Raw genomic sequence first — 21,946 nt, 5'->3', positions numbered from 1 at the left:
AGCACTGCAACACCTTAGGGCTCTGTTCTAGCCACACCATGGACTTCTAAACCTCCAGTCTTTGAGCTCCACTGGCTGTAAAATCTCAAAAAAAAAAAATCAACCCCTTTCATTTTCGTAGTCATTATCTTTGCGAACTGGTTTTCTTGTGTGATCCTATGTACGCTCCTACCTCTCTCTCACACTTCTCTCTACCACCAGGGATCCCTTTCCTCCAAAGCACCCATGACTTCTCCCCGACTGTCCTCTACACATGTCCTACCTTCCATGATATGGCCTATTTTCTCCTTCTAGTTGTGTCATCTGTTCTTTCAATCTACAGATTGATTTCTTGGATATTAAGAATGATTTTATATTTATCTATGTGTTTGAGGGACAGACAAGCCGAAGGTCCTCCAAATACTCTGCCCTCTCAGCTCCTCCCCTCTCTCTTTCATTTTTGAAGGAAAATTTTGCTGGAAATAATATTTTTGGTTAGTAGAAGTTTTTCTTTTCCCTTTAAGCATTTTCACTATATTATCTCATTCCATTCTGACCTGCAAGATTTCTGCTGAAAAATCTACTGATAGTCTTATGGGGGTTCCCTTATATGTGAACAGGACTTTTCTATTGCTGCCTTCAAAAATTTTTTGACTTTTTTTATAAGAATTCAACTTGCCAACATATAGCATAACACCTGTGCTCATCCCATCAAGTGCCCCCCTTACTGCCCGACACCCAGTCACCCCCACCCCCCGCCCATTTCCCTTTCCACCACCCCTTGTTCATTTCCCAGTTAGGAGACTCTCATGTTCTGTCTCCCTTTCTAATATTTCCCAATCATTTTTTTCTCCTTTCCCCTTTCTTACCTTTCACTATTTTTTCTATTCCCCAAAAGAATGGGACCATATAATGTTTGTCCTTCTCTGAACAACTAATTTCACTCAGCAAAATACCCTCCAGTTCCATCCACGTCGAAGCAAATGCTGGGTATTTGTCGTTTCTAAAAGATGAGTAATATTCCATTGTATACATAGACAACATCTTCTTAATCCATCATCTTTCGATGGACAACGAGATTCCTTCCACAGTTTAGCTATTGTGGACATTGCTGCTATAAACATCGGGGTGCAGGTATCCCAGCGTTTCATTGCATCTGTATCTTTGGGGTAAATCCCCAGCAGTGCAATTGCTGGGTCGCAGGGCATATCTATTTTTAACTCTTTGAGGAACCGCCACACAATTTTCCAGAGTGGCTGCAACAGTTCACATTCCCACCAACAGTGTAAGAGGGTTCCCTTTTCTCCTCATCCTCTCCAACATTTGTGGTTTCCTGCCTTGTTAATGTTCCCCATTCTCACTGGTGTGGGGTGGTATCTCATTGTGATTTTGATTGGTATTTCCCTGATGGCAAGTGATGCGGAGCATTTTCTCATGTGCTTGTTGGCAATGTCTATGTCTTCCTCTGTGAGATTTCTCTTCATGTCTTTTGCCCATTTCATGATTGGATTGTTTGTTTCTTTGGTGTTGAGTTTAATAAGTTCTGTATACATCTTGGATACTAGCCGTTTATCCGATACGTCATTTGCAAATATCTTCTCCCATTCTGTAGGTTGCCTTTTGGTTTTGTTGACTGTTCCTTTTGCTGCGCAGAAGCTTCTTATCTTGATGAAGTCCCAATAATTCATTTTTGCTTTTATTTCTCTTGCCTTCATGGATGTATATTGCAAGAGTTGCTGTGGCCAAGTTCAAAAAGGGTGTTGCCTATGTTCTCCTCTGGGATTCTTATGGAATCTTCTCTCACATTTAGATCTTTCATCCATTTTGAGTTTATCTTTGTGTATGGTGAAAGAGAGTGGTCTACTTTCATTCTTCTGCATGTGGATGTCCAATTTTCCCAGCACCACTTATTGAAGAGACTCTTTCTTCCAGTGGATAGTCTTTCCTCCTTTGTCAAATATTAGTTGGCCATAAAGTTGAGGGTCCACTTCTGGGTTCTCTATTCTTTTCCATTGATCTATATGTCTGTTTTTGTGCCAGTACCACACTGTCTTGATGACCACAGCTTTGTAGTACAACCTGAAATCTGGCATGGTGATGCTCCAAGCTATGGTTTTCTTTTTTAAAATTCCCCTGGCTATTCGGGGTCTTTCCTGATTCCACACAAACTTAAGATAATTTGTTCCAACTCTCTGAAGAAGGTCCATGGTATTTTGTTTTTTGTTTTTTTTTAAGATTATTTATTTATTTATTCATAGAGACACACACAGAGAGAAAGAGACAGAGAGAGAGAGGCAGAGAGACAGAGAGAGGGAGAAGCAAGCACCATGCAGAGAGCCTGACTAAGGACTCGATCCAGGGTCTCCAGGATCACACCCTAGACTGCAGGTGGAATTAACCGCTGCACCACCAGGGCTGCCCAGTCCATGGTATTTTGATAGGGATTGCATTAAAAGTTTAAAATGCCCTATGTAGCATTTACATTTTCACAACATTAATTATTCCAATCCATGAGCATGGAATATTTTTCCATCTCTTTGTGTCTTCCTCAGTTTCTTTTAGAAGTGTTCTGTAGTTTTTAGGGTATACATCCTTTACCTTTTGGTTAGGTTTATTCCTAGATATCTTATGCTTTTGGGTACAATTGTCAATGGGATTGACTCCATAATTTCTCTTTCTTCAGTCTCATTGTTAATGTATAGAATGCCATTGATTTCTGGGCATTGATTTTGTATCAGGCCACGCTACCAAAATGCTGTATGAGTTCTAGCAATCTTGGGGTGGAGGCTTTTGGGTTTTCTATGTAGAGTATCATGTCATCGGTGAAGAGGGAGAGTTTAACTTCTTCTTTGCCAATTTGAATGCCTTTAATGTCTTTTTGTTGTCTGATTGCTGAGGCTAGGACTTCCAGTACTATTTTGAATAGCAGTGGTGAGAGTGGACATCCCTGTCTTGTTCCTGATATTAGGGGAAAGGCTCCCAGTGCTTCCCTATTGAGAATGTTATTTGCTGTGGGCTTTCTTTTTTTTTGCTGTGGGCTTTTCATAGATGGCTTTTAAGATGTCGAGGAATGTTCCCTCTATCCCTACACTCTGAAGAGTTTTGATCAGGAATGGATGCTGTCTTTTATCAAATGCTTTCTCTGCATCTAATGAGAGAATCATATGGTTCTTGGTTTTTCTCTTGCTGATATGATGAATCACATTGATTGTTTTACAAGTGTTGAACCAGCCTTGTGTCCCGGGGATAAATCCTACTTGGTCATGGTGAATAATTTTCTTAATGTGTTGTTGGATCCCATTGGCTAGTATCTTGTTGAGAATTTTTGCATCCATGTTCATCAGGGATATTGGTCTGTAATTCTCCTTTTTGGTGGGGTCTTTGTCTGGTTTTGGAATTAAGGTGATGCTGGCCTCATAGAACGAATTTGGAAGTACCAAATTCTCTTTCTATCTTTCCAAACAGCTTTAGTAGAATAAATAAGATTTCTTCTTTAAACGTTTGATAGAATTCCCCTGGGAAGCCATCTGGCCCTGGAATCTTGTGTCTTGGGAGGTTTTTGATGACTTCTTCAATTTCCTCCCTGGTTATTGGCCTGTTCAGGTTTTCTATTTCTTCCTGTTCCAGTTTTGGTAGTTTGTGGCTTTCCAGGAATGCATCCATTTCTTCTAGATTGCCTAATTTATTGGCGTAGAGCTGTTCATAATATGTTTTTAAAATCGTTTGTATTTCCTTGGTGTTGGTAGTGATCTCTCTTTTCTCATTCATGATTTTATTAATTAGAGTCTTCTCTCTCTTCTTTTTAATAAGGCTGGCTAATGGTTTATCTGTGTTATTAATTCTTTCAAAGAACCAACTCCTGGTTCTGTTGATCTGTTCCACAGTTCTTCTGGTCTCGATTTCGTTGAGTTCTGCTCGAATCTTTATTAACTCTCTTCTTCTGCTGGTTGTAGGATCTGTCTGTTGTTTTTTCTCTAGCTCCTTTATGTGTAAAGTTAGCCTTTGAATTTGAGTTCTTTCCAGTTTTTAAATGGATGCTTGTATTGTATGTATTTCCCCCTCAGGACTGCTTTTGCTGCATCCCAAAGATTTTGAACAGTTGTATCTTCATTCTCATTAGTTTTCATGAATCTTTTTAATTCTTCCTTAATTTCCTGGTTGACCCTTTTATCTTTTAGCAGGATGGTCCTTAACGTCCACGTGTTTGAAGTCCTTCCAAACTTCTTGTTGTGATTTAGTTTTAAATTCAAGGCATTATGGTCTGAGAATATGCAGGGGACGATCCTCATCTTTTGGTATCGGTTCAGACCCGATTTGTGACCCAGTATGTGGTCTATTTTGGAGAAAGTTCCATGTGCACTTGAGAAGAATGTGTATTCAGTTGAGTTTGGATGTAAAGTTCGGTAGATATCTGTGAAATCCATCTGGTCCAGTGTATCATTTAAAGCTCTCGTTTCTTTGCAGATGTTGTGTTTAGAAGACCTATCGAGTATAGAAAGCACTAGATTGAAGTCACCAAGTATAAGTGTATTATTATCTAAGTATTTCTTCACTTTGGTTATTAACTGATTTAAATATTTAGGAGCTCCCACATTCGCGCATGTATATTGATGATTGTTAAGTCCTCTTGTTGGATAGATCCTTTAAGTATGAGATAGTGTCCCTCTTCATCTCTCACTACAGTCTTCGGGGTAAATTTTAGTTTATCTGATATGAGGATGGCTACCCCTGCTTTCTTTTGAGGACCATTTGAATGGTAAATGGTTCTCCAACCTTTTATTTTCAGGCTGTAGGTGTCCTTCTGTCTAAAATGAGTCTCTTGTAAACAGCAAACAGATGGGTCCTACTTTTTTATCCAGTCTGAAACCCTGCACCTTTTTATGGGGTCATTAAGCCCATTCACGTTCAGAGTTACTATTGAAAGATATGAACTTAGTGTCATCATGATACCTATTCAGTCCCTGTTTCGGTGGATTGTTCCACTGAACTTCTTCTTAAAGGGGAATTTTAAGAGTACCCCTTAAAATTTCTGGCAGAGCTGGTTTGGACGTCGCATATTCTTTCAGTTCCTGTCTGTCTTGAAAGCTCTTTATCTCTCCTTCCATTTTGAATGAGAGCCTTGCTGGATAAAGTATTCTTGGTTGCAGGTTCTTCTCATTTAGGACCCTGAATAGATCCTGCCAGCCCTTTCTGGCCTGCCAGGTCTCTGTGGAGAGGTCTGTTGTTACCCTAATACTCCTCCCCTTAAAAGTCAGGGATTTCTTGTCTCTTGCTGCTTTAAGGATCTTCTCTTTATCTTTGGAATTTGCAAGCTTAACTATTAGATGTCGAGGTGTTGAACGGTTTTTATTGATTTTAGGGGGGGGGATTTCTCTCTTTCCTGGATCTGAATGCCTGTTTCCCTTCCCAGATTAGGAAAGTTTTCAGCTATGATTTGTTCAAATACATATTCTGGCCCTCTGTCCCTTTCGGCGCCCTCGGGAACCCCTATTAAATGTAGGTTTTTCTTTCTCAGGCTGTCGTTTATTTCCCTTAATCTGTCGTTTATTTCCCTTAATCTGTCTTCATGGTCTTTTAATTGTCTGTCTCTTTTTTCCTCAGTTTCCCTATTTGCCATTAACTTGTCTTCTATGTCACTCACTCGTTCTTCCACCTCTTTAACCCTCGTTGTTAGGACTTCTAGTTTGGATTGCATCTCATTCAATTGATTTTTAATTTCTGCCTGATTGGATCTAAATTCTGCAGTCATGAAGTCTCTTGAGTCCTTTATGCTTTTTTCTAGAGCCACCAGTAGCTGTATAATAATGCTTCTGAATTGGCTTTCTGACATTGAATTGTAATCCAGATTTTGAAACTGTCTGGGAGAGAGGACTGTTTCTGATTGTTTCTTTTGAGGTGAGGTTTTCCTTCTAGTCATTTTGCTCAGTGCAGAATGGCCAAAAAAAAGTTGTACTGGAAAAAGCAGAAAAAGAGAGAGAAAAGAAGGAAGGAAAAGAGAAAAAGAAAAAAGAAAAAAGGAAGAAAAAAAGAAAAAGAGAAGAAAACAAGAAAGAAAAAGAAAGGAAAAAAAAGATTAGGGGAAGCAAACAGAAATCAAAAAGCAAAAGAAAAAAAACCCACGGAGGTGTATCTTCTGATTCTGTATACTTTAAGTCCCTTGACTTCCCCTGGAACTTGTCCTTCTAGCTGTTCTTCTCGGGGAGGGGCCTGTTGTGCTGATTTTCAGGTTTTAGCACTTGGCGGGGGCTGCTCTGCCCCCTGCCTGGTTCAGGGCTCAGTGGGGGTTGTTTACCCCCTGAGGCCCCAGGAGGAACAACCACAGTGGCCTGCCAGCTCTAGAGCCCTGGATTCAGCTCCCTCAGTAACTACGGAGCTCTCAGTCTGCAGGGGCCTGGAGGCTCCGGGGGCGAGGCCGCTGACCTGCTCAGCTCGTGGCAGAAGCGTCCTTGCTGTCCTGGGCCCTCCTGGCCTCTGCCTGTCCCAGGGTTAGGCGGATCCTGGGCTGTGTCCCTGCGCCCTGTGCTCCCGGGCCTGCGCTGCTGGATTCGCGCTCCCGGCCGTGCAGTCCCCTCCGCGGAGCCGCCGCCCAAGCCTCTCAGAGCTGCTCCCGGATCCGCACAGCCCCCTCTGCATGGAGCCTCTTCCTCCACCCAAGCCCCTCCGAGCTGCTCCCGGCCGTGCAGCCCCCTCCGCGCAGAGCCACCGCCGGAGCCCCTCCGAGCTGCTCCGGGTCCAGCCGTGCGCGCTGCAGTCTTTTAGGGAGCTCGGCCGCGTGGTATGGCGCACTCTCCTGGGTTTGCAGGTGTCTGTTAGTGTCCCAGGGAGCCTGAGGGCATCCCCGCCTTCCTGGGGTCCTGCTCTAACTCCCTGCCAACGCCTTTCCGCCCGGGAAGATTGATGCAGCTCCTGCTTCTCCGGGAAGGAGCTTTCCTGTCCTGGGGACTCTCGCCCGGCCTTATCCCGGCTCCTCGCGGGGCCCCTCCCCCTTGGATGCCTTTTGTTTCTTTCTTTCTTTTTCCCCGTCTTCCTACCTTGATAGAAGCATGAACTCTTCTCACTGTAGCATTCCAGCTGGTCTCTCTTTAAATCTCAGGCCGAATTCGTAGATTTTCAGGATGATTTGAAGGTTATCTAGGTAATTTGGTGGGGACAGGTGATTTGGGGACCCTGCTCTTCAGCCATCTTGCCCCTCCCCTCCGCAATCCTATCTCTTTCAGTCCGTCTCAAGGGTTATTCTCAAATTCACTCCCTATTAAATTTCTTGCACACAAATCTTCTAGAGCTTCTTTCCAAAGGCACCTAACCTATGACAGAAAGATATATAATTCCAAATAACTCCACTATCAAAGTGTCTGTGTGACCTTGATACTTCAAACTGTCAAAAAGAAAAAATAAAAAGGAAAGAAGCGGGGGAGGGGCAAGATGGCGGAAGAGCAGGGTCCCCAAATCACCTGTCCCCACCAAATTACCTAGATAACCTTCAAACCATCCTGAAAATTTACGAATTCGGCCTGAGATGTAAAGAGAGACCAGCTGGAATGCTACAGTGAGAAAAGTTCACGCTTCTATCAAGGTAGGAAGACGGGGAAAAAGAAATAAAGGAACAAAAGGCCTCCGAGGGGGAGGGGCCCCGCGAGGAGCCGGGCTGAGGCCGGGGCGAGTGTCCCCAGGACAGGAGAGCCCCGTCCCGGAGGAGCAGGAGCTGCACCAACCTTCCCGGGCGGGCGGAAAGGGGCTCGCAGGGAGTTGGAGCAGGACCCAGGAGGGCGGGGATGCCCTCGGGCTCCCGGGGACACTAACAGACACCTGCGCCCCGGGAGAGTGCTCCGAGCTCCCTAAGGGCTGCAGCGCGCACGGCGGGACCGACCGGAGCAGTTCGGAGGGGCTCGGGCGGCGGCTCCAGGGAGGGGGCTGCGGGGCGGGAGCGCGAATCCAACAGCGCAGGCCCCGGAGCACAGGGCGCCGGGACACAGCCCAGGATCCGGCCTCCCCCCGGGACAGGCAGAGGCCGGGAGGGCCCAGGACAGCAAGGACGCTCCTGCCCCGAGCTGAGCAGATCAGCGGCCCCGCCCCGGAGCCTCCAGGCCCTGCGGACAGAGAGCCGAGAGCCCTGAGCCCCGTAGTTCCTGCGGAGGCTGAATCCAGGCTTCCAGAGTTGCCATAGCAACTGCGGCTGTTCCTCCTGAGACCTCACGGGGTAAACAACCCCCGCTGAGACCTGCAGCAGGCAGGGGCAGAGCAGCTCCCCCAAGTGCTAACACCTGAGAATCAGCACAGCAGGCCCCTCCCCCAGAAGACCAGCTAGAGGGACCAGTGATACTCCCCCGTGTTCCAATACAACTTGTTTTTGGCCACTCTGCACTGAGCAAAATGACTAGAAGGAAAACCTCACTTCAAAAGAAAGAATCAGAAACAGCCCTCTCTCCCACAGAGTTACAAAATCTGGATTACACTTCAATGTCAGAAAGCCAATTCAGAAGCACTATTCTACAGCTACTGGTGGCTCTAGAAAAAAGCATTAAGGCCTCACGAGACTTCATGACTGCAGAATTTAGATCCAATCAGGCAGAAATTAAAAATCAATTGAATGAGATGCAATCCAAACTAGAAGTCCTAACGACGAGGGTTAACGAGGTGGAAGAACGAGTGAGTGACATAGAAGACAAGTTAATGGCAAAGAGGGAAACTGAGGAAAAAAGAGATAAACAATTAAAGAACCATGAAGACAGATTAAGGCAAATAAATGACACTCTAAGGAAGAAAAACCTACGTTTAATTGGGGTTCCCGAGGGCGCCGAAAGGGACAGAGGGCCAGAATACGTATTTGAACAAATCCTAGCTGAAAACTTTCCCAATCTGGGAAGGGAAACAGGCATTCAGATCCAGGAAATAGAGAGATCCCCCCCTAAAATCAATAAAAACCGTTCAACACCTCGACATCTAATAGTGAAGCTTGCAAATTCCAAAGATAAAGAGAAGATCCTTAAAGCAGCAAGAGACAAGAAGTCCCTGACTTTCATGGGGAGGAATATTAGGGTAACAGCAGACCTCTCCACAGAGACGTGGCAGGCCAGAAAGGGCTGGCAGGATGTATTCAGGGTCCTAAATGAGAAGAACATGCAACCAAGAATACTTTATCCAGCAAGGCTCTCATTCAAAATGGAAGGAGAGATAAAGAGCTTCCAAGACAGGCAGGAACTGAAAGAATATGTGACCTCCAAACCAGCTCTGCAAGAAATTTTAAGGGGGACTCTTAAAACTCCCCTTTAAGAAGAAGTTCAAGTAACTCTGAACGTGAATGGGCTTAATGACCCCATCAAAAGGCGCAGAGTTTCAGACTGGATAAAAAAAAACAGGACCCATCTATTTGCTGTCTACAAGAGACTCATTTTAGACAGAAGGACACCTACAACCTGAAAATAAAAGGTTGTAGAACCATTTACCATTCAAATGGTTCTCAAAATATACCCTAAAAACTACAGAACACTTCTGAAAGAAATTGAGGAAGACACAAAGAGATGGAAAAATATTCCATGCTCATGGATTGGCAGAATTAATATTGTGAAAATGTCAATGTTACCCAGGGCAATTTACACGTATAATGCAATCCCTATCAAAATACCATGGACTTTCTTCAGAGACTTAGAACAAATTATTTTAAGATTTGTGTGGAATCAGAAAAGACCCCAAACAGCCAGGGGAATTTTAAAAAAAGAAAACCATATCTGGGGGCATCACAATGCCAGATTTCAGGTTGTACTACAAAGCTGTGTTCATCAAGACAGTGTGGTACTGGCACAAAAACAGAAACATAGATCAATGGAGCAGAACAGAGAACCCAGAAGTGGACCCTGAACTTTATGCTCAACTAATATACGATAAAGGAGGAAAGACGATCCACTAGAAGAAAGACAGTCTCTTCAATAAATGGTGCTGGGAAAATTGGACATCCACATGCAGAAGAATGAAACTGGACCACTCTCTTGCACCATACACAAAGATAAACTCAAAATAGATGAAAGATCTAAATGTGAGACAAGATTCCATCAAAATCCCAGAGAAGAACTCAGGCAACACCCTTTTTGAACTTGGCCACAGTAACCGGAGAAGGACAAACAGTGTATGTTCTCACTCATTTGGGGAATATGAATAATAGCGAAAGGGAATATAAGGGAAGGGAGAAGAAATGGGTGAGAAATATCAGAAAGGGAGACAGAACATAAAGACTTCTAACTCTGGGAAATGAACTAGGGGTGGTGGAGGGGGAGGAGGGTGGGGGGTGGGGGTGAATGGGTGACGGGCACTGAGGGGTACACTTGACGGGATGAGCACTGGGTGTTATTCTGTATGTTGGTAAATTGAACACCAATAAAAATTGATTTATAAAAAAAAAAAAAAGACCAAAAAAAAAAAAAAAAAAAGGAAAGAAGCAATGCCATAGTTGATTAAACTCCTACCTTGCAAATTGCTGTGGCAGACCTAGTTATCAGTGCATTGGATTGACAAGATTAATTAAATATATTCTGGCTTTGATTAGTTAAAAGCAAGTTAGAAGACTATAAACTAATATACACTTGCTTGCAAAAGTCCTGACATATCTCTTAATTATTGCTGAGATGAAATACTCTGGCACCATGTATTGTATTGCATTCAGCTTCTGTTACCATATTTCTGTTGACTGTAGAAGTTATATGCAACTAGATCATCCCACAAGATGGAATTCAATCTCTACTGCTTAAAAGAACATCAGACAAGGAGGCAAGAAGAAATGATTTCAATTTCTCCTATTTTAAATTTATAGGAAGTTGAGCAAACTTCTTCCTCTCTCTGGGACCCCTTGTTCTTCATTTATTATATATGGAAATAGGGCTTCAGTGTTCCTTGCAAATCTTATTATATTAATATAGTATTTTCACAATGACATATCTGTGAAAGATCCTTGAATGGGATACCGAAGTTCTGAGCAAAGTAATGACTGGGGCTGAACTATGGCTCCAATGCCCACAACAGTTATATTTCAAACACCATCCCGACCACTCACATCCTTTACCCCTTAATTATACATACATATATATATATATATACTATTGTAGTTACACGACTTTGCATATATATATACATATATATATGACTACATATATATGTAGTCATGTGACTACAATAGTTAGCAGAATATGGAGAGGATTATAAATCCACTAATTTGTCTAGATCTGGTGAGAGGCTACTGTGCCCATGGCCATTGAAAAGCAATGCTATGGTCCAAGTCATGATTTACAGATGAAATACCTAATGACTTGACTGGATTATGAGTAGGTGGGAAACAGTACTGGACACTGAGGCATATCTGAGCTCACATACATGCCTCCCATAGTTAGTTTGGGTAGAAATAACAAGATATTTCAGATTGGGTGTTTTAAAAATGATAAATTTATTTCCTGAACTTCTGGAGGCTGAAAGTCCAAGATCAAAGTGCTGCTATGGTTGGGTTCTGGTGAGAGACCTCTTCCTGGTTTGCAGATGCTTGCCTTCCTGCTGTGTCCTCACATGGCAGAGACAGGAGATATCATGTCTCCCATGTTTCTTCATGTAAGGGCACTAATCCCATTTATGAGGGCTCCACCCTCATGACTCAGTTACTTCCCAAAGGCCCCACTTCCAAATACCATCACTCCCTGGAGATTAGGACTTTAACATATGAATTTTGGGGAGACCCAAACATTCAGTTCACAGCAATAACCAAAGCTGGTTTGTGATCAAATAAAAAGTTCTCAAGACTTCACATCTTACATCTCATTTTCCCATCCCAGAAATTACCCTTATGCTCTCTCCCTCCATTGAAATCTATTCATTCAACAAAAAATTTTTAAAGATTTTATTTATTCATGAGAGACACACACAGAGAGAGGCAGAGACATAAGCAGAGGAAGAAGCAGGCTCCCTCCGGGGAGTCCAATGTAGGTCTTGGTCCCGTGACTGAAAGCAGGTGCTCAACCACTGAGACACTCAGGCATCCCTCAACAAATATTTATTAAGAATAAATTTTATGCCAGACACTGTTCTTAGGTGATGGATGGTGAACAAACAGAAAAATATCCCTGTTTTCAATAAGGTTACAATATAATTACAGGGATACAGACAATATACAAAATAGATAATTGAAATATACATTATGCTGGATGGTGGCAAGCAGGGAAGGAGGATAGGAGTAATGACAGAGAGAAGACAGCAATTTAAAATGGGGTGGTCAAAAAGTCCTCATGAGGTTTAAGAACAAATACTTGAAGGAGAAAAGGAAGGAATCTGTGAAGATACCTAAAAGGAATGTTCTTGGCAGAGGGAATAATAAATGCAATGATTCTTAAGTGCAAGTTGTTGTGCCCAACATCGCGAATCAGAGAAACCACCGAGAAGCCCACCGATGCAAACACATGAGGGTTTATTTACTAGCTCAAGCCTGGGTCCAAGTATACCTGACCCAGCGGAGCAGGGACTTGAACCCCGAGACTAAGAGGCTTAGCACATAAAGACTCCTAACTCTGGGAAACGAACTAGGGGTGGTGGAAGGGGAGGAGAGCGGGGGGTGGGGATGAATGGCTGACGGGCACCGAGGGGAGCACTTGACGGGATTAGCACTGGGTGTTATTCTGTATGTTGGTAAATTGAACACCAATAAAAAATAAATTTATTAAAAAAAAAGAGGTTTAGCAACTTTATAGGGGCCAGTGGCCAATGGGATACGCAGAAAGTTGCACAGTCATGCTGGTCCAATGAGCCAGATTTCCGGTTAGGGTGTGCCCGGGTCTTTGACTAGGGCGGGGCAGTGCCCTAAGTAATAAGCAGGTCAGCACAAGGCGGGTGCAGCCCAAAATAGTCAGTCCTGCTCTGCTTGTCCAGGGGTAGGGGATTTTGTTAAATTTCCTGGGTCCCTTGGGATCCCTGGGTGGTGCAGCGGTTTAGCGCCTGCCTATGGCCCAGGGCGCGATCCTGGAGACCCGGGATCGAATCCCACATCGGGCTCCCGGTGCATGGAGCCTGCTTCTCCCTCTGCCTGTGTCTCTGCCTCTCTCTCTCTGTGTGTGTGTGACTATCATAAATAAATAATTAATTAAAAAAATAAAAAAAATTCCTGGGTCCCACATTCCCCCCTTTTTCAAAGGATCCTATGCAGTACCCAATCATGGGTCCAGGTTGCTCTCAGAGTGAGCCAGGGGAATGATTAAACCAGGATTTTCACCAACCTTGTTGCTGTTCTCGCTCTTATTTACAGTTAAGGCAGCACATAACCCACCCCCCACCCTTTGTTGTAAGAAGACTAATTCTAATCCCCTTCTATTTTGAAGGACAACCTCGGACTAGGGAGTCTTGGAGGTGGGAAATAAGTGAGAACAACGCAGTCTTAGCTTTAGGGGATTGTCCTTGTCTGGTTGGCTTTTCCATTCTGTAACAAAGTCCGTGAGAACGGTGTGTGGGTCAGCTGGCTGGATGTGTGTGTAGTGGACCCAGGGAGTAATCCCGGTGACCTTGAGAGCGGTGGGAGTGGTCAGGATCACGAGATAGGGTCCCTTCCAGCGAGGTTGAAGTGTCTGGTGTTGGTATCTCCGCACATATACCCAGTCACCTGGCCGATATCGATGGGGGTCCGGGGGTGGCCCAGTCTCGTAGAGGGCCCCCAGCTTAGGCCACACCTGCTCATGGGTTTGTTGTAACATTTGGAGGGAGAAAAGAAGTTGGTGGTCATCAAATTCAGCAAGCACCTCAGGTTTTAAATTGGGGATAACAGGTGGAGGAAGACCAAACATGATTTCGTAGGGAGTCAGTCCTATCTTATATGGGGAGTTCCTTACCCTATATAGGGCGAAGAGGAGGAGAGTCATCCAGTCCCCGCCAGTCTCCAGGGCTAATTTAGTTAAGGTCTCCTTTAATGTTCTGTTCATCCTCTCTACCTGTCCTGAGCCCTGGGGCCTATATGCACAATGTAATTTCCAATCTGCCCCAAGTACTAGTGCCACTCCCCGTGTTACCTTAGAGACGAATCCTGGGCCGTTGTCTGACCCAATTCTAATGGGAAAACCACACCTCGGTACGATGTCTCCCAGCAGTTTTTTGGTCACGACCTGTGCCGTTTCATGTTTGCTGGGAAAGGACTCTGTCCATCCTGAAAAAGTATCTACAAACACTAGTAAATACCTATATCCGTATTTTCCAGGTTTTACCTTAGTGAAGTCCACTTCCCAGTAGGCTCCTGGGCGGTCCCCTCGGAGCCAGGTGCCCGGGTTAGATCCATGGGCGGAGGCATTTGTTAATTGGCATGTGCGGCAGCTTGTCACAATCTGTTCGATCTTTGCTCGAGAGTCTTTAATAGTGATCTTTGCATGTCGTATGATGTCTTCCATCTTCCTTGTTCCCATGTGAGTACTCCGATGCATTTTGGATAGGACTCGCCGTCCTAGTTCCTCTGGCAAGATGATGCTGGAGTCTGTGGCCCTCCACCAGCCACGCAAGCACTGGGTCATAGGCAAGCGTTTGATCCAGTGTAAGTCAGCATCAGTATAGTTGGGGGTGTCAGGCAGGGTCGGTGCCCCCGGATCAGGTAGCGTGGTAGCTAAGACCTGGGTCACCAGAAGGGCCGCCTCTTTTGCTTTTAAATCATCTAGGCGGTTTCCCCTGGCTACTGGCGTGTCTGCCTTTTGGTGCCCCGGACAATGGATGATGGCTAGGGCCTTGGGCAGCCAGAGGGCCTTTAGGAGTTCAAGAATCCCCGTTTTAACAGTCTTTCCCTCTGCTGTAGGAAGCCCTCTCTCCCTGAAAAGGGCTCCGTGGATATGAGCAGTGGCAAAGGCGTACCTGCTGTCGGTGTAAATGTTTATTCGTTTACCTTCCCCCATGGTCACCGCCTTGGCCAGTGCGATCAGTTCTGCCCGTTGAGCCGACGTTCCGGCTGCCAGTGGCTCTGCCCAGACAGTCTCCACCTCCGTGGTTACCGCTGCCCCCGCATATCTGAGTCCTTCTTGGACAAAACTGCTGCCCGTGTACCAGGTGGCATCCGCTTTTGGCAGTGGCTGGTCCTGGAGATCAGCTCTGATTCCATGCACCTGTGCCAAAATTTCGTGACAGTCATGCAGAGGGGGGGGTCCCAGTCTGGGTTAGGAAGTAACATTGCTGGATTCAGGGTTGTTGGTGGCTTGAATGAAATTCTGGTAGGTTTTAGCAGCAGGCTCTGATAATGGGTCAGACGGGCATTGCTGATCCAGTGCTCTGAGGGCTCTTTTAGTACGGGTAAATCCCCAGCAGTGCAATAGCTGGTTCGTAGGGCATATCTATTTTTAACTCTTTGAGGAACCTCCACACAGTTTTCCAGAGTGGCTGCACCAGTTCACATTCCCACCAACAGTGCAGGAGGGTTCCCCTTTCTCCACAACCTCTCCAACATTTGTGGTTTCCTGCCTTGTTAATTTTCCCCATTCAAACTGGTGTGAGGTGGTATCTCATTGTGGTTTTGATTTATATTTTCCTGATGGCAAGTGATACGGAGCATTTCCTCATGTGCATGTTGGCCATGTTTATGTCTTCCTCTGTGAGATTTCTCTTCATGTCTTTTGCCCAATTCATGACTGGATTGATTGTTTCTTTGCTCTTGAGTTTAATAGGTTCTTTATAGATCTTGGAAACTAGCCATTTATCTGATATGTCATTTGCAAATATCTTCTCCCATTCTGTAGATTGTCTTTTAGTTTGTTGACTGTATCCTAATGCAAAGAGCATGGAATATTTTTTCCATCTCTTTGTGTTCCTTAATGTCTTTCAGAAGTGTTCTGTAGTTTTGGGGGTATAGTTCCTTTACCTCTTTGGTTAGGTTTATTCCAAGGTGTCTTATGCTTTTGGGTGCAATTGTAAATGGGATTGACTCCTTCATTTCTCTTTCAGTCTCATTGTTAGTGTATACAAATGCAACTGACTTCTGGGCATTGATTTTGAATCCTGCCACAGTGCCGAATTGCTGTATGAGTTCTAGCAATCTGGGCTGGAGTCTTTTGGCTTTCTATGTAGAGTATCATGTCATCGGTGAAGAGGGAGAGGTTGACTTCTTCTTTGGCAATTTGAATGCGTGTTATGTGCTTTTGTTCTCTGACTGCTGAGGGTAGGACTTGCAGTACTATGTTGAATAGCAGTGGTGAGAATGGGTATCCCTGTCTTGTTCCTGATCTTAGGGGAAAGACTCCCAGTGCTTCCCCATTGAGAATGATATTTGCTGTGGGCTTTTCGTAGATGGCTTTTAATATGTTGAGCAATGTTCCCTCTATCCCTACACTCTGAAGAGTTTTCATCAGGAATGGTTGCTGTCGTTTGTCAAATGCTTTCTCTGCATCTAATGAGAGGATCATATGGTCTTGGTTTTTCTCTTGCTAATATAATGAATCACACTGATTGTTTTATGAGTCTTTTTTTAATAAATTAATTTTTTTGGTGTTCAATTTACCAACATACAGAATAACACCCAGTGCTCATCCCGTCAAGTGTCCCCCTCAGTGCCCGTCACCCATTCACCCCCACCCCCCGCCCTCCTCCCCTTCCACCACCCCTAGTTCATTTCCCAGAGTTAGGAGTCTTTATGTTCTGTGTCCCTTTCTGATATTTCCCACACATTTCTTCTCCCTTCCCTTATATTCCCTTTCACTATTATTCATATTCCCCAAATGAAGTGAGAACATACACTGTTTGTCCTTCTCCGATTGACTTACTTCACTCAGCATAATACCCTCCAGTTCCATCCACGTTGAAGCAAATGGTGGGTATTTGTCGTTTCTAATGGCTGAGTAATATTCCATTGTATACATAAACCACATCTTCTTTATCCATTCATCTTTCGATGGACACCGAGGCTCCTTCCACAGTTTGGCTATTGTGGACATGGCTGCTAGAAACATCGGGTGCAGGTGTCCCGGCGTTTCATTGCATCTGAATCTTTGGGTAAATCCCTAACAGTGCAATTGCTGGGTCGTAGGGCAGGTCTATTTTTAATTCTTTGAGGAACCTCCACACAGTTTTCCAGAGTGGCTGCACCAGTTCACATTCCCACCAACAGTGTAAGAGGGTTCCCTTTTCTCCGCATCCTCTCCAACATTTGTTGTTTCCTGCCTTGTTAATTTTCCCCATTCTCACTGGTGTGAGGTGGTATCTCATTGTGGTTTTGATTTGTATTTCCCTGAAGGCAAGTGATGCAGAGCATTTTCTCATGTGCATGTTGGCCATGTCTATGTCTTCCTCTGTGAGATTTCTCTTCATGTCTTTTGCCCATTTCATGATTGGATTGTTTGTTTCTTTGCTGTTGAGTTTAATAAGTTCTTTATAGATTTTGGAAACTAGCCCTTTATCTGATATGTTATTTGCAAATATCTTCTCCCATTCTGTAGGTTGTCTTTGAGTTTTGTTGACTGTATCCTTTGCTGTGCAAAAGCTTCTTATCTTGATGAAGTCCCAATAGTTCATTTTTGCTTTTGTTTCTTTTGCTTTCGTGGATGTATCTTGCAAGAAGTTACTGTGGCCAAGTTCAAAAAGGGTGTTGCCTGTGTTCTCCTCTAGGATTTTGATGGAATCTTGTCTCACATTTAGATCTTTCATCCATTTTGAGTTTATCTTTGTGTATGGTGCAAGAGAGTGGTCTAGTTTCATTCTTCTGCATGTGGATGCCCAATTTTCCCAGCACCATTTATTGAAGAGACTGTCTTTCTTCCAGTGGATCGTCTTTCCTCCTTTATCGAATATTAGTTGACCATAAAGTTCAGGGTCCACTTCTGGGTTCTCTATTCTGTTCCATTGATCTATGTGTCTGTTTTTGTGCCAGTACCACACTGTCTTGATGACCACAGCTTTGTAGTACAACCTGAAATCTGGCATTGTGATGCCCCCAGCTATGGTTTTCTTTTTTAAAATTCCCCTGGCTATTCGGGGTCTTTTCTGATTCCACACAAATCTTAAAATAATTTGTTCTAAGTCTCTGAAAAAAGTCCATGGTATTTTGATAGGGATTGCATTGAACGTGTAAATTGCCCTGGGTAACATTGACATTTTCACAATATTAATTCTGCCAATCCATGAGCATGGAATATTTTTCCATCTCTTTGTGTCTTCCTCAATTTCTTTCAGAAGTGTTCTATAGTTTTTAGGGTATAGATCCTTTACCTCTTTGGTTAGGTTTATTCCTAGGTATCTTATGCTTTTGGGTGCAATTGTAAATGGGATTGACTCCTTAATTTCTCTTTCTTCAGTCTCATTGTTAGTGTATAGAAATGCCATTGATTTCTGGGCATTGATTTTGTATCCTGCCACGCTACCAAATTGCTGTATGAGTTCTAGCAATCTTGGGGTGGAGGCTTTTGGGTTTTCTATGTAGAGTATCATGTCATCGGCGAAGAGGGAGAGTTTGACTTCTTCTTTGCCAATTTGAATGCCTTTAATGTCTTTTTGTTGTCTGATTGCTGAGGCTAGGACTTCCAATACTATGTTGAATAGCAGTGGTGAGAGTGGACATCCCTGTCTTGTTCCTGATCTTAGGGGAAAGGCTCCCAGTGCTTCCCCATTGAGAATGATATTTGCTGTGGGCTTTTCGTAGATGGCTTTTAAGATGTCGAGGAAAGTTCCCTCTATCCCTACACTCTGAAGAGTTTTGATCAGGAATGGATGCTGTATTTTGTCAAATGCTTTCTCTGCATCTAATGAGAGGATCATATGGTTCTTGGTTTTTCTCTTGCTGATATGATGAATCACATTGATTGTTTTACGAGTGTTGAACCAGCCTTGTGTCCCGGGGATAAATCCTACTTGGTCATGGTGAATAATTTTCTTAATGTGTTGTTGGATCCTATTGGCTAGTATCTTGTTGAGAATTTTTGCATCCATGTTCATCAGGGATATTGGTCTGTAATTCTCCTTTTTGGTGGGGTCTTTGTCTGGTTTTGGAATTAAGGTGATGCTGGCCTCATAGAAAGAATTTGGAAGTACTCCATCTCTTTCTATCTTTCCAAACAGCTTTAGTAGAATAGGTATGATTTCTTCTTTAAACGTTTGATAGAATTCCCCTGAGAAGCCATCTGGCCCTGGACTCTTGTGTCTTGGGAGGTTTTTGATGACTTCTTCAATTTCCTCCCTGGTTATTGGCCTGTTCAGGTTTTCTATTTCTTCCTGTTCCAGTTTTGGTAGTTTGTGGCTTTCCAGGAATGCGTCCATTTCTTCTAGATTGCCTAATTTATTGGCGTATAGCTGTTCATAATATGTTTTTAAAATCGTTTGTATTTCCTTGGTGTTGGTAGTGATCTCTCCTTTCTCATTCATGATTTTATTAATTTGAGTCTTCTCTCTCTTCTTTTTAATAAGGTTGGCTAATGGTTTATCTATCTTATTAATTCTTTCAAAGAACCAACTCCTGGTTCTATTGATCTGTTCCACAGTTCTTCTGGTCTCGATTTCGTTGAGTTCTGCTCGAATTTTAATTAACTCTCTTCTTCTGCTGGGCGTCGGGTCGATTTGCTGCTTCTTCTCTAGCTCCTTTATGTGTAAGGTTAGCTTTTGTATTTGAGTTCTTTCCAGTTTTTGAATGGATGCTTGTATTGCGATGTATTTCCCACTCAGGACTGCTTTTGCTGCATCTCAAAGATTTTGAACAGTTGTATCTTCATTCTCATTAGTTTCCATGAATCTTTTTAATTCTTCCTTAATTTCCTGGTTGACCCTTTCATCTTTTAGCAGGATGGTCCTTAACGTCCACGTGTTTGATGTCCTTCCAAACTTCTTGTTGTGATTTACTTTTAATTTCAAGGCGTTATGGTCTGAGAATAAGCAGGGGACGATCCCATCTTTTGGTATCGGTTCAGACCCGATTTGTGACCCAGTATGTGGTCTATTCTGGAGAAAGTTCCATGTGCACTTGAGAAGAGTGTGTATTCAGTTGAGTTTGGATGTAAAGTTCTGTACATATCTGTGAAATCTATCTGGTCCAGTGTATCATTTAAAGCTCTCGTTTCTTTGGAGATGTTGTGCTTAGAAGACCTATCGAGGGTAGAAAGAGCTAGATTGAAGTCACCAAGTATAAGTGTATTATTATCTAAGTATTTCTTCACTTTGGTTAATAATTGGTTTAAGTATTTGGCAGCTCCCACATTCGGGGCATATATATTGACGATTGTTAAGTCCTCTTGTTGGATAGATCCTTTAAGTAGATATGTCCCTCTTCATCTCTCACTACAGTCTTCGGGGTAAATTTTAGTTTATCTGATATAAGGATGGCTACCCCTGCTTTCTTTTGAGGACCATTTGAATGGTAAATGCTTCTCCAACCGTTTATTTTCAGGCTGTAGGTGTCCTTCTGTCTAAAATGAGTCTCTTGTAGGCAGCAAATAGATGGGTCCTGCTTTTTTATCCAGTCTGAAACCCTGCGCCTTTTGATGGGGTCATTAAGGCCATTCACGTTCAGAGTTACTATTGACAGATATGAGTTTAGTGTCATCATGATATCTATTTAGTCCTTGTTTTTGTGGATTGTTCCACTGAACTTCTTCTTAAAGGGGAGTTTTAAGAGTCCCCCTTAAAATTTCTTGCAGAGCTGGTTTGGAGGTCACATATTCTTTCAGTTCCTGCCTGTCTTGGAAGCTCTTTATCTCTCCTTCCATTCTGAATGAGAGCCTTGCTGGATAAAGTATTCTTGGTTGCATGTTCTTCTCATTTAGGACCCTGAATATATCCTGCCAGCCCTTTCTGGCCTGCCACGTCTCTGTGGAGAGGTCTGCTGTTACCCTAATATTCCTCCCCATGAAAGTCAGGGACTTCTTGTCTCTTGCTGCTTTAAGGATCTTCTCTTTATCTTTGGAATTTGCAAGCTTCACTATTAAATGTCGAGGTGTTGAACGGTTTTTATTGATTTTAGGGGGGGATCTCTCTATTTCCTGGATCTGAATGCCTGTTTCCCTTCCCAGATTGGGAAAGTTTTCAGCTAGGATTTGTTCAAATACATATTCTGGCCCTCTGGCCCTTTCGGCGCCCTCGGGAACACCAATTAAACGTAGGTTTTTCTTCCTTAGGCTGTCATTTATTTCCCTTAATCTGTCTTCATGGTCTTTTAATTGTCTGTCTCTTTTTTCCTCAGTTTCCCTCTTTGCCATTAACTTGTCTTCTATGTCACTCACTCGTTCTTCCACCTCGTTAACCCTCGTCGTTAGGACTTCTAGTTTGGATTGCATCTCATTCAATTGATTTTTAATTTCTGCCTGAATGGATCTAAATTCTGCAGTCATGAAGTCTCGTGAGTCCTTAATGCTTTTTTCTAGAGCCACCAGTAGCTGTATAATAGTGCTTCTGAATTGGCTTTCTGACATTGAATTGTAATCCAGATTTTGTAACTCTGCGGGAGAGAGGACTGTTTCTTTCTTTTGAGGTGAGGTTTTCCTTCTAGTCATTTTGCTCAGTGCAGAGTGGCCAAAAACAAGTTGTACTGGGAAAAGGAGAAAAAGAGAGAGAAGGAAAAAAAAGAGAAAAAGAAAAAAAGAAAAAGAAGAAAAAAAGGAAGAAAGAGAAGAAAAAGAGAAAGGAAAAGAAAGAATGGTGAACAAAAGGGGGGTGGGGGAAGCAATCTGAAATCAAAAAAAGAAAGAAGAAAAAAAACAAAAGACACGGGGAGTATCTTCTGATTCTGTATACTTTAAGTCCCTTGACTTCCCCTGGAACTGGTCTGTCTAGCTGGTCTTCTGGGGGAGGGGCCTGTTGTGCTGATTTTCAGGTGTTAGCACTTGGGGGAGCTGCTCTGCCCCTGCCTGCTGCAGGGCTCAATGGGGGTTGTTCACCCTGTGAGGCCCCAGGAGGAACAACCACAGTGGCTATGGCAGCTCTGGAAACCTGGATTCAGCCCCGGCAGTAACTCCGGGGCTCTTCGTCTACAGGGCCTGGAGCCTCAGCTCGGGGCAGGAGCGTCCTTGCTGTC

The 21,946-nt window shown here is 43.6% G+C and overlaps 1 protein-coding gene across 1 annotated transcript in view; it reads right to left on the bottom strand.

Annotated features, from left to right (window-relative positions):
- Positions 1-15,219, bottom strand: part of UPRT (uracil phosphoribosyltransferase homolog) — a 60,478-nt gene extending 45,259 nt beyond the window's left edge. Inside the window, exons 1-2 of the mRNA XM_055338047.1 lie at positions 15,214-15,219; positions 14,589-15,071 (exon numbers count right to left, since the gene is read on the bottom strand). Coding sequence (XP_055194022.1) covers positions 14,589-15,071; positions 15,214-15,219 — 489 coding nt within the window. The remainder of the gene's footprint in view (positions 1-14,588; positions 15,072-15,213) is intronic.
- Positions 15,220-21,946: the final 6,727 nt, after the last annotated feature.

This window comes from Nyctereutes procyonoides, unplaced genomic scaffold (assembly GCF_905146905.1).
Source record: "Nyctereutes procyonoides isolate TBG_1078 unplaced genomic scaffold, NYPRO_anot_genome, whole genome shotgun sequence".
Classification (NCBI taxonomy): Eukaryota; Metazoa; Chordata; class Mammalia; order Carnivora; family Canidae; genus Nyctereutes; species Nyctereutes procyonoides.
Note: the sequence above shows the minus strand (reverse complement) of the source record. Positions and strands in the feature narration are given on the sequence as shown.